A 14756-nucleotide genomic window follows, 5' to 3' on the forward strand; every position below is an offset into this window, starting at 1 on the left:
ATGCAAGCAGCAGGTTGCCAATCTAACCCGAGGTTGGCTGCCGAACATTTTAAAATAATTATTTTAAACATTAAATTTGTATCTTAAGATCGATATCATTGGTTGATTCTATCCCAAAAGGCTCGCACATTGGCTATTTTTCCAATACAATACTATTGGCTGAAATAATCTCCCACGAACGTCTACTGGTCCAAAAGAATAGTTTCCCCAGCCGTAAAATACATTGGAACTCAAAAAGCTCCACCATGGGCCGAAAACCTAGCAATGTGTACGACTACTTTACCCGGCTGGAGCCCGAGGCTGGCCGCAAGGGGCTCGTGCGCTACCAGTGCAAGAAGTGTGACAAGCAGTACGCAAGCAATGCCACGCGTCTGGCGGAGCACCTCAAGATGTCGTGTGTACCGGGTTTCCAGACCAACCAGCGCTCCCGCAAGGCAATGATTGCCGTGTCCTCCGCCTCTGTTACCAATTCGCACCATGAGGCAGAAGCTGAAGACGAAAGCGAAGAGGCAGAGGACTCAACCGACATGGCGGCCACGGTGGCGTCACTCGCAGTGCCAACACCCAGTCCTGACACGTACTCACCCGCTGGGGTGGACACGGCCCAGTCACTGACCCTCAAGCGGGCTGACCAGCAACTGCTCACCAACATGTTGGAGTCAGAGGCTGAGCCTCCTCAGGACCAAACCGAGGTGCTGCTCCGATTGGCCAAGCTCTCTACCTGCGTCATTGGCGACGCTATGGCGGTGATGAAAATTAAAGGGCATTTGGTGGATCTGAACCTGGTTCGAGGGTATGACGCTCCGTTGGCGATGAATATCTGTGGACCGGCATTGACTGTCAAGATGATGCCTATCACTGGAGCCACGGTCGGTACCGGATCCTATGACTACATGGATACAGCGGAAATGGGTCAGGTGGTGGTGATCAGTGCTCCGACGGGCATTTCGACGGCCGTGTTTGGTGGCATATTGGCTACAGCGTCCAAGGCACGGAATGTGGCTGGTGTCGTGACAGACGGGCGTGTGCGGGATGTACAGGAATTGTGCGCAATGAACTTCCCGGCGTTCGCTACGGGCACGTCGGTGCACGGCGTGTGGGGGTCTACTGCGATTGGAGAAGTGAACTGCCCCATCGTCGTTGCGGGCTGCGTGGTGCGTCACAACGACATCATCCGCGGCGACATTAACGGTGTGATTGTAATCCCTGCTGAACGCGCTCAGGATATTGCCACCCGAGCGGAGATCATTGAGGACCAGGACAACAAGATCGCCGAAGCTCTGAACGAAGGTGAGCCTCTGCAGCGCTCCTTACACCGCTTCCGCTCGTCCCGGGATGTCTGATCACCATCCGATCGCCCACTCACTTCCACTGCCCGTCGTACAGGCAATCCACTGCCGACGGAGTTTTTCATTAGCTCGCCAGCTTCCTCGGAGGTATTTAACTAGTAACTGCAACGCCTACCTCAACAAAGCCATTTTTCTTTGCAACATGGCTACATGTATCCATCACCTTCAGTCCGCACTTAGTATGAGAAGCTCTGTTCGGTCTTTTATTTCTACCAAAGCAACCATGGCCGATGAGGTGGACTATGAGAGCGACACGGCTATGGCTGTGGAGGAAGAGGAGGTCAAGCCGCAGCAGGTGAAGCGTACAGTTAAAGGGCGTGGCTCCGGTTCCGCTGCGATGGACGCGTCGCGGTATCCGGCCGAGAGCGGCGTGTTCGAGAAGCTTAAGCCTTCAGCATCCAGTCGGGACCACTCGACGGCTCTGCGCTCCGTGGAGGGATGGCTACTATTCGTCACAGGCGTACATGAGGAGGCACAGGAGGAAGATGTGATGGACGCCTTCGGGGAGGACGCACAGGTCAAGGATCTGCATCTGAACTTGGACCGACGCTCGGGCTTCGTGAAGGGCTATGCATTGGTGGAGTTCGAACACTTTGAAGACGCCAAGGCGGCTATGGAACGCATGGACGGCCAGGAGATCTTGGGCAGTACGATTCATGTGGACTGGGCCTTCCGGAAGGAAGAAGCTGAGAGACGTGGAGGACGTCGTTCCAATCGACGGTAGATGGATACATCTGAGAGAATGGATACATTGGAGAGAATTGCTTGTGTGTTTGTTGTTTCTTCTTTGTAGACAATACGACGAGCTTGTAAAAACTAACTATCCTATGGTGAAGACACGCGCGTCGCGCTGTTTCTTGGGACGCCCGCTGGGCTTCTTGATCTTGTTCTTGTACTCTTCCATATACTTTTTCTCGAGTTGGCGTTTAATGCGCAGCCATTCTGCAACTTGCCGCTGAATCCTTCGAGCGCCAAAATATTGATGCGCGAAAAACTCAATACGACGCTTGGCCCCTGGAACACCAGTGATGCCTGGATCCTGGTCCGGGGGCATGTCGGAGATGGTACCTGCATTCACCTACACATTACAGTCAAGTTAGAGTTCAGTTAGAGTCATCCTTACAGTTAGAGTCACCCTGTTATCCATACTGCGTCAACGTACTTTAACCATCTCCCGAGTCATGGCCAGCAGTACATCTCGAAAGTAGACGTATTCGCCTTCATACAGAGGCACCTCGAGAAGGCCTGCACAGTGCGAAAGGCAATACAACGAGTTAGAACTGAATGTAGCCATTATCAATCCATGCAACTTACACATGTACTTGAAAAAGTGAGCCATGTCCATCGGCATGCCAAACTTCCCCAGTGGTGGCTTCAATAAATTCACAAGCAGCAGCATTTTATCGACCTTAACAAACCCCGTGGCTTTAGGATCAATATCGGCCCATTTGGTCTGGAATTCTTCAAGTAGTTCAGGTTCAAACAATGGCTCCTCATCTTCATGAGAGAGCGAGAAACCCTCGAGAATAACAGCAATCGTGAGGTTAAGCATCACATAAGTCACCAGTAACGTAAATGTACAGAAAAAACCATAAGCTATGGGATTCCCACATCCGTTCAGAGGTTTGCAGCCTTCGAAATCATTAAAACCACACATCGTTGGGTCATATGGAGGATCATCGACACAACCCGGAGAACTAGTAGCCAAGTCGTGCATACAACTATTCCACGCTTCTCCAGTTGCTGCACGTAAGAGGAAGAGGAAACCTTTGCCAAAATCCTGGAAATTAGCGTGGGTGTCGATATTATCCGACAAAGCCACCTTGGCGAAGATCTGAACACCCATAGTCGCGTAAATAAACAGCATTAGGAACAGGATCGACGTGATGTTACTGAGTCCAGGAAGAGCGATATACAGTGTCAATAGGATCTGTCGAATACTCTTTGACGCCTTGACGAGACGCAGTATACGTGTGACTCTAAACACACGCACTAGCATCGCAAGAGATCGCACGGAAGCTCCAGTAAACAGCTCCACAATGACGCTTAATAGGGTGCCAAGTACGACGAAAAAGTCGAATTGGTTCCACTGGTCCTCGAAATATTCCCATCCGTATGCGGCCAACTTCATCACTGCCTCTAATGTGAAAATTACCGCAAAAATCTCGTTCACAATGTTGATAACATACGCTTGCAATGTCGATTCACCGAAGAATTGTGCTGCCATTAAGAAGGTATTTACGATAATACAGATCATGATGAACCATTCAAAGCGCTGCATCTTGACCAAGAAGAATAGCTGTCGTCGTATAAATTGTCTCGGTGGCTTTAAAATACGAACGGGACCAACTCGAGACGCAGCTTTTTGTGCCTCAATCCACTTTTTCTGCTCTGGCGTGAGCATGAAATCCCCACCCAAAGCAGCTTTCATGCGGTTAAAGTTGTCAATAATAACACCCACGAACAAGTTCACGACGAAAAAGCTACCAACCATGATGAAGAGGACAAAAAATAAAGCCCAGATCATGTTGTTGTCCCGGACTGGCTGCATTCCGATGCCATTTGAATCGATTGCAGCCATCATGACATCCGCCCAGCCTTCGGTAGTGGAGATCTCGAAAAATGTCAACATGGCTGCGCCAACATTGTCGAAATTTTGCGGTAAAACGTGTCCCCATTCCGCTCCCCAGCACTCGCAAACGTATTCCGAAGTCAAATCCGAACCCGTGGTGGTTCGGAATGATGTTTCACAAGGTGTGCCGACGAACCAACTGCGTTGTAGAGCCGAAGAATCTTTCCAAGCTATTGGAGACACGAGAAAGCTCAGTTGTGCGTCTGAAAACGCATTAAAAACGTCTCCACTGCATGCGCTGAACGTTCCTTTCAGGTAATTTACCGCCACAATACTGAAAATGAGGAAGAAGAGCATACAGACAAAGAGAACGTTGATCACTTCGGGGATGGCTTCAAACAAGGCGTTCACGACCAGTTTCAGACCCGGTCGTCGGCTGATCATACGTAAAGGACGAAATGTTCTTAAACCTCGAAGTGATCGTAGAGACTTCAGGTTTGCTCCTTTTCCTGATGACTCAGCGACGAGCATGATGATAGACGAGACCACAATCACACAGTCAATGATGTTCCAGCCATTGCGAAGGTATGCGCCTTTATGCATGATCAGCCCCATGGCCACAATCTTGATGACCATTTCAATCGCGAAAACTATGGCCAGAGCTTTGTCCAGGCCTTTCAGGAACGTCGCGAGTCCTGAATTGGGATCGGCCAATGGGTTATCTACAGCCAAAGCAATGGAAGAAACCACGATAAGTCCGAAGACGGTCGAGTCGAAATGGCGATGGGTGGATAAATAACTTGCAATTCGACGGACTTTTGAGTCCACTGCGAAGAGGAATAGCGATCTCCCGGGGTTAATTTGAGTCAGTGGATTGTTTGAATCGTCCTGCGTTTCTTCATCTGGAGCTTGGTTCCCAGTTCCCAGCATCATAGCTGACACTAGACTTGCCCGTGAACTTGCCAGTATACTGTTTCGGGCAGTATTCACCATGTCACGCAGCGACGATTTCTCAAAGTTACTTAATTTGTCAACGCGAGGAGTTGTCGAGCCATTTTGAGGATTCATGCGAGCTGGGGTTTCGATGTATACGGTTTTTGCCAATGGTACACTTGGAGTGAGTTCGTCTGCGAATCTCTCGAGGTTGACTACGCGAACGTCTTCTTCGTCTCCATCCTCATCCACTTCCAGTATCGACTGTCGACGCGCTCCTAGGGGAAACGCGGTGGATACCATTAAGAAACTTCCTCTACTTGTCATCGTTCGCTCACTCTCTGAGGTTATTGGAGCAACTTTCATACTCATGTTCATCACTGACATTTTTTGAGCAAGTTTCTTGGTTTCTTCTTGTTTCTCCTTTTCTTGCTCTTCATCATTGTCTCCAAAGTTGTCGAGTAGCAAAGCCAAGAACAAGTTCATCAGCACAAAGTCGCCAAGAATCACCAGAGAAATAAAGTAAACACAGGAAAGCATGCCGTTGCCAAGGATGGCGTAGTACATAATACTGTTCCAATTCTCGCCCGTGATGATCTGAAAGACTGTGACGGCAGCCCAGAGCAATGTGTCAAAATTGTTTCGCGGAACCTACCGCTTAACAAAATCAGTACAGTTGGCGCATACATGTTTCGTAAAAATAAATAACTTACCGTCCCATTCCAGAACTCTTCCAGGTTGAATGGAGTCGGGTATCCTTCCTCATCGAAGCGCATCGTGTTACCAAAGAACTACAGAAAAAAATCGTAAGATATCCGTTAATTATTCCAGACATCGAAATATAGTTTACCTGCACACCAACCAATGCGTAGATGTAGATAAAGAGGAAGAGGAGTACTCCAAAGTTCGTGATACTTGCCACTGCTCGTATAATCATCTCCAGTAGTTCTCGTAGTGATTTCCAATCTCGAGCAAGCTTAAAAACTCGAAAAAGACGGAATGATCGTAGTGCTGACACTGCTCCTTTCTTTGGAGGATTGCTCGACATAAAAGAAGGCGGAGACGCGATAGTCTCAAGAATTCCCATCGTCACGATGAAAGCGTCAAACAAGTTGAATCTGTCTCGAGAGTATTGCCGTAATCCAAGCCCAAAGAGTTTCATGATCATCTCGATCACAAAGACACAAGACAGCGCGAAATTCACAATCTCGAGATCTTCATCCATCTTTGTGGGCATCGGGTAATGGTCCAGTGCTAGAATCGCTGTATTGGCGAGGATCACGGCCATGATAAAGCCCGAAAACAGTTTGTGCGATACAACGGCGTTAAGCCAGTGCTCACGGGCGAGTTTTTCAGCGTTTTCTCTCTCTAATTTCGCTCTCCTCTCCTCCTCTCGTTTTTGGGCTGCTGTCTTGCCAGGCTTCTGGTCAAGATTAAATTCTTCTGAAATAACTGCTAGTGTCAGATTCATGACGAAAAACGACGCGAAAATGATCAGAACCACGAAAAATATCGCCCCGATCGTCGGTTGGGACGAATCCATCACCATGTACATGATGACAGTCCAGCCTTCTTGTGTGATGGACTGGAAAATGGTGAAAAATGCCCGTCCGATGTTATCAAACGTCGTGAGACCCCAGTCTAGACTGGGGCGATAGAGAGCGTAATCCATGGCTTTGTGGTGACTAAATCTAGGGTTTCCAAATGCGTCGTAGTCTGAGCCACAAGTTTTCCCAATATTACACGCATGGTTGCCTGCTTGACCTTTTGCAGCGCATAGGAACTCGTCCTCGTCATCCACAGGCCAGAAACAGCTCTGAGGGGTATTCCAAGGTGAAGTTTCTTTTGTGTAATCTCCAGCACTGTCCTCGTAATCTAATAGCGGGGCGTCAATGCAAAAATACGCCTCTTCATTCATCTTCACTTGATCGATATATTCCTTGGGTACTGGCCAAATTGCTTCGTTCATGTCATCAAGTGGCAATTTTACGGGGAATGATGTCAAGCGACATCGACGGTTCATACTGCCACCGAATAGTTGAATACCGAGAATGCCAAAGATGAAGAAGACAAAAATCTGAAGAATCACGACATTTCCGAGTGCTGGCAAAGCTTTCAGTAAGGCGGCAATAAGACGCCTCATACCGGGGATCACTGATAGTGATCGTAGCGGACGTAGCACTCGGATCGTTCGAATAGCCGATACGTTGGGCATTCCTGGCAAAGAAGCCACAAGACTGAAATATAATAATTTCAGCGTAAGTTAAATAACACTCAAATATTACATGTACATCGCACCTTGAGACGACGACGAAAAAGTCGAGGACATTCCACATATCCTTCCCGTATGAGCCTCTGCCATGGACTCCCATTGCGATAATCTTGAGAATACATTCTGCCGTGAAAATAATTGTGAATGGAAGTTCCGAAATTTCTACTATATGGTTCTGGAGCGAGTAGGCATCCACGAGTCCACCGTCCTGGCATTTTTTCCCGGTGCTTGCAGGGTTCAACTCGGAGTCTACGACGGAGAAATCCGACAATCCGAGGATGATCGAGTTGGCCACAATGGCAGCAATAATGAATCGATCGAAATATTTGTGGGTGACTACCTGAACGCACCATCGGCGTAATTTATGTTCTCTGGACAGGAAATGGAAGAGGAAATAATCGGCGCCGAATCGCTAGAGAAAAAAATATCACAATCCCAGTAAATCTAACCATTAAGCGTGAAATGCATGTATTCAGTAGCGTACCTTTGGGGGCTCGACGAAGCCCAGTCGTCTCTTGAGATCTACTTGTAAAGGTTTTTCTGAGTGCTCGGGCGTGTGGGTGGCCGGGGGCTTTGTTGTTGGTGGGGCTCCTGCTTCTGGTGGAGGAGTCATTGTCGTGCGGGGAATGTCGGGAATCAACGCAAACGCATCCTTTTCCAAGGAGCCACCAGAAGCTGTCGGCGCGACCGCAAACCCGCGCTTAATTCTGCCTGATAGATGCCTTAGCACGTTCGGGACGGACGAAGTCTCGATAGTCCCGGACGTTGAACCGTAGCACGAAATGCCGTTCACACGGTCGTGGTCAATGGTTCGGCCCAACGGGGCCCAGCAGAAAGGAGTTACGGCTACTCGTCTGAAGCAACAATAAAGCAGCGAAACGATTTCCCAGAATAGGTGGACATTGATCTGGGCGGGTTTGCTTTGCCGAATCTCGCTCCATCGTATAAATATTTAGCTTCCAGCATCATGCTGCAAGTTAAGCCTTCTTCTACCCTAAACTGTCAAATATTTAGCATAGTTATCAAGGAATTTTGCGATAAATGCTTGATACTTGACAGGTTAGTACCATCCCTATCGGTATGTCAGTAAGACTGTGCTACTAACTTACTAGTAGTAGTAGCAGATGTCTATAGTCTATATAACCTATAGGTATTCTGGTAGTTGTTGGTGTCTGTTTCGTCGAAAATAGAGTCGTCTCTGGCATGAGTTGAGTACTATTAAGAATTCAAGGCACCAGCGCCATACTCTGGAGGATGGGTTGTGTCTGCGGCACTCAAGCGAATCGATACGTGGAAGTTCGTCGGGTCTTTGATGGCAGTTTATTCCTCCAACTCATCGGAGCAGACAGCAGTACTCAAGCAATCACATTGCGAAAAGCCGAGTCCTCTAGTCATCGAGCTTCTATTCAAGCTCAATCCGGCCAGATTGCAGTCATATTCGACGGATGCGTGAGTCTCTTTGACGCGAACGGGAAAAACACCTTAAGCATTCGTGCATTTATGCCTCTAGGACGTACCCATGTTGTGGTTCCTCATTCACCTGGTCACGCGTACGAGGTTGGCGCTCACTTACAGGACAGCGAAGTCCTGCTAACATCAGAAGTTTTCCTCTTCTGGAAATCCGAAAAGGAAGTTATTTGTCGGTATGTGACAGACGGAGGTGGTGAAGAGGTTGTTTTGCAGTCTACAATGTGTGCTCGAGTGGAGTTGCAGAACCAATCGCGATATCTGCTGCTACCTCCTCAATTGTTACCCGACAATAAGAAGGATTCTTCATTAAACGCTCTTACCAACGCAGATTTTATCGGTCTGCTCGGTACCATCCCATTCTTTGCGAATCTTCCGATAGACAAACTCGCTGTGCTCACTGAAATGTCGACTATTCGCGTATATCCCAGCAACAGCATCATCTTCCGCGAAGACGAAGGGATAAGTACGCAAATGTTCGTCACATTAACTGGTTCCGTCGAGGTGACCAGCTCACGCGCTACTGGACCATTAGCGACGTTAGAAGCAGGCTCGTTCTTTGGCGAAATGTCGTTATTGATCAATATTCCGCGTGCTGCGACCGTCAAGGCACTCGAAAGCTGCATGCTGATGAGCATCGAAAAGAAGGCCTTCCATAGTTTATTGGATCAGTGTCCTGATGTACGACTGGGCGTGAATAAACTTCTGAAAGAGAGACTTCTATTGAAGGCCATCTTGAGTGGAGTTCTGCCCTTCTTCGACTCAATACCCAACGAGAGAATGATTCGCTTCAGTCACGAACTTGACATTGAAGACCAAATCCACAAAGGTGACACTGTACTGCGTCAACAGGATGAGAATGACACAGAGGAGTCGAAATTTGTGTTTATAGTGTATGGAGCGGTGGAGATCACGTCCAATCACCGGAAAACCAGTAAATTCGGACACGACAGCACCGTATTCCTCACTCCTGGATGCTACTTGGGTCAATTCACCTTTGAGCGCATGAATGTGACTAAAGGGAAGGCATTCGCTCGGTCCTCTGCAGTTCTGCTGACTTGCTCCTTCAGTAAAGTCTTGGAGCTGTTTGAAGAATACCCCGCTGCTGGTGCCGCAGCAAACATCGCGTGGTTTGGAGAGCGATGTGACTTTGCCAGCGTGTTACGTCACGGTGTCTTGACGCAGAGATTCCAGACTTTTCTCGAATCCGAACATAGTGATGAGAACTATCTCTTCTTCCTGGAGATTGAGAAGTTCCGCGTGATAGGAGACGAAAGCGAGCGACGTGTAGCATCGAACCACATTCGGGAGTGGTATATCCAGTCAGATGCACCGAAAGAAGTGAATCTGCCTGCAATTATACGCGACGGTATCCTCGAGAAGATGGACAAGTTATCTCCGACAGGTATCGTGGAGACCACGTTCTTCGATGAGGCTTGTGACGAGATCATGCGGCTTATGGTGAAAGACAGCTTCCCACGTTTCAAGAAGAGTCTGCACTTCCAGAACATAGTGGACACGTTAGACCCCCACACTAATCGAAAAGGTTCCAGACTTATCGCCGCCTGTCACCACTTCCGAGACTCGTTGCAAGTTCTGCGCCCCGGTCACGTCGATATGAAGCACATGCAGCTAGAACGCATGATGAGTACCATTCAGAAGTCCCAAGCGCGGAGAAATGTATCCGGTTTGGCTAGTCCTCAACAGGAAAACAGGTAGAAACATTGAGTAAGCAAGCAATAAATCGTAGACAACCTCGCATATCCCCAGTAAACATAATAAACAAAGCGTCACTGTCTATTGAACCAGCATATAGCAGGTAACGCCAGTAGCCCGCGGACTTAGGCGGAGACAAGCGTGCTGAGGCACTTGACGACGTCTCCATCGGCCTCGCGCAGCTTGCGGTCCGCCTGCTGCGTGGAGATCTCCATCTCCTGCGCCACCAGTGCCACATCGTCCTTGTTTACTTTAACGGCTGCAAGTTTCTTTTCAAGTAGGCGTTCAGCCTCCTTGTCTGCTTCTTCCTGCTTACGCAGCGCCTGGAACGCAGCCTTCATCTTGTTCTCGTCCATCTGCTTCTCCTCCACGAGGTCCGTGAGCTTCTCCATAGCGCTGCTCTCGTCCTTCTTGCTCTTCACCTGCTCCTGCGGCGTTTCCTCCTCGCCATCCGAGCCCGCATCGGCCTGCTTCTTCTTGTCCTCCTCCGTCGGGCTCATCTTGACTGTTGATCGATGATAATGACCAGCCGATCCTGTCAACGGATAGATGCTGCTTCATGATTCGTAGATAATGAGCAAATTTTAGCCAGTCATTTTTTGGATACTTTAACAGTTATGTGTCTGGACACAAACTAACTAGAATTCCCGGGTATGTGTTTTCACGAGTCTTTTTCTTACTCCGATCAAATGCTTCTACAAGAGCCGCAGTGTCTGTATCATGTTTCGAAAGTTTAGCAACGACAGGACGACAAGATCCGGGTGACGCGCGATCGTCGGCGAGCCACGTACCCCCTCGATTTGCCACCACAGACTCCCACCCCAAGCGCCGCTGGATCTGATCGACAGCTCACTTGTGCTTTTGCCCTCATCGCCGCACGTTCCTCCTCCAGATCCAAGATGTTCTCCCGCGTGTCCCGCCGCGTCGCCTCCGCTGCCAAGCGCAACGCCGCCCGCACCTTCACTACCCAGACCCGTGCCGCCTCGGCCGTCAAGGCCCCGGTCCTTGCTGTGGCTGCCGCTGCTGGTGTCACGGCCCTGGCCCTGTGCGCCGCCCCCGTGGCTGAGAACAAGGCCGCCGCCAAGCCCAACACGCCCCTGGCTGGCGTGCCCGGCACTGCCAAGGAGCGCACCTTCATCGCTATCAAGCCCGATGGCGTGCAGCGCGGCCTCATCAGCGAGGTGATCGGCCGTTTTGAAAAGAAAGGTTACAAGCTCGTAGCTCTTAAGCTTATGACGGCCACGGAGGCGCGTGCCAAGGCTCACTACGCTGACCTGTCGGAGCGCCCGTTCTTCCCGGGTCTCGTCAAGTACTTCACCTCGGGCCCCATCGTTTGCATGGTCTGGGAGGGTACGGACGTGATCCTCACGGGCCGCAAGATCCTGGGCGCCACTAACCCCAACCAGGCCGCCCCTGGCACCCTGCGCGGAGACAACTGCATTTCCACGGGCCGCAACCTTGTGCACGGCTCGGACGGCCCTGACTCGGCCAAGCACGAGATCACCATGTGGTTCACCCCCGAGGAGATCAGCAACTACGAGCGCGCCCTCGACTCGTGGATCGTCTCGGACAACTAAGTGACGCTCGCGCTGAAGCGCGGCTGGAGATGAATCATCAGCCCTCGTAGTCTTACACTGCTTCCATACAGTAAAAAAAGAAAAAATGATTCTGAAGCAGTCATTATATTTGCGAGTGGTGCAACGGTGATCAATGCAAGTTCAGTGCTGTTTGGTCAATGTCTTGTTGATGCATTGCGCCAAAAATGGACAATCGTCACCAATTGTCCAGTTGCTTGTCGCTGATGTGTCTCCCGAAATAATACCACCTCGTACGCCTTTCTTCGATCAACTTATGTGGCTCTTTTCTAAGACTTAATGAGCACAGAGACTCCTGGCAACAATGTTCAGGAGGAAGTTCTGCGTTTGTGTTGATGTTGAAGGCTTTATCGTGTCATACTTCCTCCAAGTGAATCGCAGCGACCAATCACAGAGACGAGCTGGTTGAAGTGACCATCATTCTTCCAATTCCGCACCAGCGGACACTCTCCTAGGCCAGGTCTCATATCAGCATCCTTCTGCAAGAGCCTAACATTATGCAGGACGTACCGCTTCGCGAGTGGGTCATGGCGCAGCGTCTACTTGTAGTTGAGCGTGAAGCGTCCCAAGTCCGACGGCGCCGAGCCATGCAGCTTGTCGTAGGAAGAGGAGAAGCAGGCCTCGTGCTGAGGGCGAGCTGGCGCGTCTTAGGCAAGAAGGAATTGCTGCAGCTTTGCGTGTCCGCCTCCTCCTGCTATGGGGTCTGCATTGGCAACGCCAGGCAAATCTAGAGCAACTGTTCCAGGCCACCGAGCTGCTGCGCCTACTACGACAGCTCACCTATGACAAAGAAAGAGCCGTCCTGCAATCGATGACAGAAGGCTACGGCTCTATCGACGGTGTCATAACGCCGAGAAGGCTGACCTTCACTTCAAGAGTCCGAACACTTCGAGCGACGAGACTGGAGTAGAGAACAGAGTTGGAGGCCAAGAGAACCCAAACTCGTCACCTTTTCGTCCCAGAAATCGCTAATTAGTGGGTGCCCCGTACAACTGAATCCGTGCCATGAAAAATTTCCAAAGCCAAGCCAATACTCCAACAAAGAAGTACTGCTTTAAGACGAAATGGTGAAGCTGGCCCAGCATCGCAAACGAAAAACTTCAAAACGTCTTTGAGCAGAGGAAAAATATTGATGGGTTAGTCCGAGTCGTCTCTGGTGTCACCAGTGCCCTGGTCTTTAGAGTTGGCGAAGCACAACGAACTGCTTCAGAGTACGCATAAATCTTCATCTCCCGCTCATAACGCCACAATGGAGCCGTAAAGTGATCTTGTTGCTACTCAGCACCCAACAGCAAAGGTCTCTCCTCACTATCATTCGACGAGCCATCACTCGACGCTATGGACTCTTCATAGTCCTCCGTATCGTATCCGTCCAAGCCAAGTGATCGAGGATCAACTCGTCGAGAACCTCGAGATCGAGTTAATGCTGCTCGTCGGAACCCAAAGAAAGTAGCAGGCTGTCGCTGTGAGTCCACTCGGTCGAAGCGCCACCCGAGATGTTGGTAGCACGAATTACAATGCGTGATGCTCCACGCATATCCCGCGAACCACGTGTCTTCTGTACTGCGCATCATATCCACGAACACGTGTGCACGGTCCACCTCGCGCAGTGTCAACACTTGGAAAACATGGCCCCCCGGATTGACGAACGTGCCTCCAGCTGCACCACGTGAGGTCATGCTGAAGATCTCTCGAGTATTCGCAAGGAAAGACCCACACATGGAGCAGAAAATATCCTCCTCTACCTGATCAAGCAGTTCGATCTCTCGACGTAGCAACCGAACGGTGGAGTTCATACTCAGCAGTTCCAGTCGTTGACTTGTGTCCAGCGGTAAATTACCGGCCACCCAGTACGCAAACAAGTTCGGATCCTGTCGGTCGCTAGGCAGCGCCAAGTAGTGCACCAACGATGACTTCTCGTCTTCATCATCACCACCTTGTGTGCTTGATCTCTCCGTTCTCGGCTTGCGGAACCATTCACCGTGGATATTTGAGAGTAGCATGTTCTGAATCTTCTGCACCAGAACTCGTGCGTCATATAGCGCATATGTGCGGCGCCCCCAGTAGGCTGGATACTGCCGTCCACGTAGTCTTCGCAGACTTCTCCTCTTCTCGTTCTCGTTCTCCCGATGCCAGCACAAGTCGTCGAATGGGATCGACTGCGCTCTGTCCTGCGGTAAGATCTCCACTTCACCCCGCAAAATCTGAGCGCTCGGCTCGGCTCGCAGCCTCTGAATGAGACGGAAGCGCTGTCGAGCTGTGCCAGTCATTGCCGCAAAATGATCTTCCACACTAAACCTCTCGACTCGAACAGTGGTTCCATATTGTGTTTTAGCCTGGTGTGGAGGCAGCACGGCCAACAGCGCACCGTCATGTGATAACAATTCGCGGATGCGTCCAATCATCGAGCCCGAGAGCATTCGGAGCGGCAGATCGTCGCCTGGAAACAGAACCTGAGAGATGATACCATCTTTTAGATTGTTTTCTATACATGAATATTAGCAGTTTACGCGTACGATGTCGGGAAGGTAGATCAGTGGCAGTGTAAGCACTTTGCCATCGGGGTAGACTGAGAGCTGGCGGTGATCTACGCCCTCGAGGTCGCCCAGGTACGCGTGGGCGTTGCAGGCACCTTCACCACCGTTGGCAGCGATCGGCATACTATCTTTAAATGAAAGAAAAAAAAGGTGTTAACAAGGGTTGAATCCCGTTTTTATTTGTCGAATAAAGGTAGAGCGACCCTTTTTAGGGCATACCATAAAAAGTGTCATTCAAATACAGGTAACGAATGCGATGAAATAGTTCCGTTTGGAGGCTTCACTGCAGTTGAGTAAATCGTCTTGCGTTACAAG

The 14756-nt window shown here is 50.0% G+C and overlaps 8 protein-coding genes across 8 annotated transcripts; 4 read left to right on the plus strand and 4 right to left on the minus strand.

Moving 5' to 3' along the window:
- Nucleotides 1-208: 208 nt before the first annotated feature.
- Nucleotides 209-1559, plus strand: PPTG_06415 (hypothetical protein). Its single transcript, XM_008900331.1, has one exon. It carries the CDS (start codon nucleotides 246-248, stop codon nucleotides 1341-1343), a length of 1098 nt encoding a protein of 365 aa, XP_008898579.1. The 5' UTR covers nucleotides 209-245; the 3' UTR covers nucleotides 1344-1559.
- Nucleotides 1489-2232, plus strand: PPTG_06416 (hypothetical protein). The gene has a single exon (XM_008900332.1). The coding sequence runs from the start codon at nucleotides 1492-1494 to the stop codon at nucleotides 2071-2073; it is 582 nt and encodes a 193-aa protein (XP_008898580.1). The 5' UTR covers nucleotides 1489-1491; the 3' UTR covers nucleotides 2074-2232.
- Nucleotides 2170-7739, minus strand: PPTG_06417 (hypothetical protein; the record flags this gene model as incomplete). The annotated part of the gene is made up of 7 exons (XM_008900333.1): nucleotides 2170-2427; nucleotides 2512-2594; nucleotides 2664-5505; nucleotides 5568-5645; nucleotides 5705-7091; nucleotides 7153-7538; nucleotides 7611-7739. The coding sequence occupies 7 exons, from the start codon at nucleotides 7737-7739 to the stop codon at nucleotides 2170-2172; spliced, it is 5163 nt and encodes a 1720-aa protein (XP_008898581.1).
- A 641-nt stretch (nucleotides 7740-8380) lies between these two features.
- On the plus strand, nucleotides 8381-10343 carry PPTG_06418 (hypothetical protein; the record flags this gene model as incomplete). Its single annotated transcript, XM_008900334.1, has 1 exon — nucleotides 8381-10343. One exon carries the CDS (start codon nucleotides 8381-8383, stop codon nucleotides 10310-10312), a length of 1932 nt encoding a protein of 643 aa, XP_008898582.1. The 3' UTR covers nucleotides 10313-10343.
- PPTG_06419 (hypothetical protein) lies at nucleotides 8588-10869 on the minus strand. Its single transcript, XM_008900335.1, has one exon. It carries the CDS (start codon nucleotides 10807-10809, stop codon nucleotides 10435-10437), a length of 375 nt encoding a protein of 124 aa, XP_008898583.1. The 5' UTR covers nucleotides 10810-10869; the 3' UTR covers nucleotides 8588-10434.
- A 243-nt stretch (nucleotides 10870-11112) lies between these two features.
- On the plus strand, nucleotides 11113-12154 carry PPTG_06420 (hypothetical protein). Its single transcript, XM_008900336.1, has one exon. It carries the CDS (start codon nucleotides 11209-11211, stop codon nucleotides 11884-11886), a length of 678 nt encoding a protein of 225 aa, XP_008898584.1. The 5' UTR covers nucleotides 11113-11208; the 3' UTR covers nucleotides 11887-12154.
- Nucleotides 12155-12251: 97 nt separating this feature from the next.
- Nucleotides 12252-12493, minus strand: PPTG_21891 (hypothetical protein; the record flags this gene model as incomplete). Its single annotated transcript, XM_008900593.1, has 2 exons — nucleotides 12252-12355; nucleotides 12415-12493. 2 exons carry the CDS (start codon nucleotides 12491-12493, stop codon nucleotides 12252-12254), a joined length of 183 nt encoding a protein of 60 aa, XP_008898841.1.
- Nucleotides 12494-13178: 685 nt separating this feature from the next.
- Nucleotides 13179-14564, minus strand: PPTG_06421 (hypothetical protein; the record flags this gene model as incomplete). The annotated part of the gene is made up of 2 exons (XM_008900337.1): nucleotides 13179-14357; nucleotides 14421-14564. The coding sequence occupies 2 exons, from the start codon at nucleotides 14562-14564 to the stop codon at nucleotides 13179-13181; spliced, it is 1323 nt and encodes a 440-aa protein (XP_008898585.1).
- Nucleotides 14565-14756: the final 192 nt, after the last annotated feature.

Source organism: Phytophthora parasitica, assembly GCF_000247585.1.
Source record: "Phytophthora parasitica INRA-310 unplaced genomic scaffold supercont2.9, whole genome shotgun sequence".
NCBI classification, from domain to species: Eukaryota; Oomycota; class Peronosporomycetes; order Peronosporales; family Peronosporaceae; genus Phytophthora; species Phytophthora nicotianae.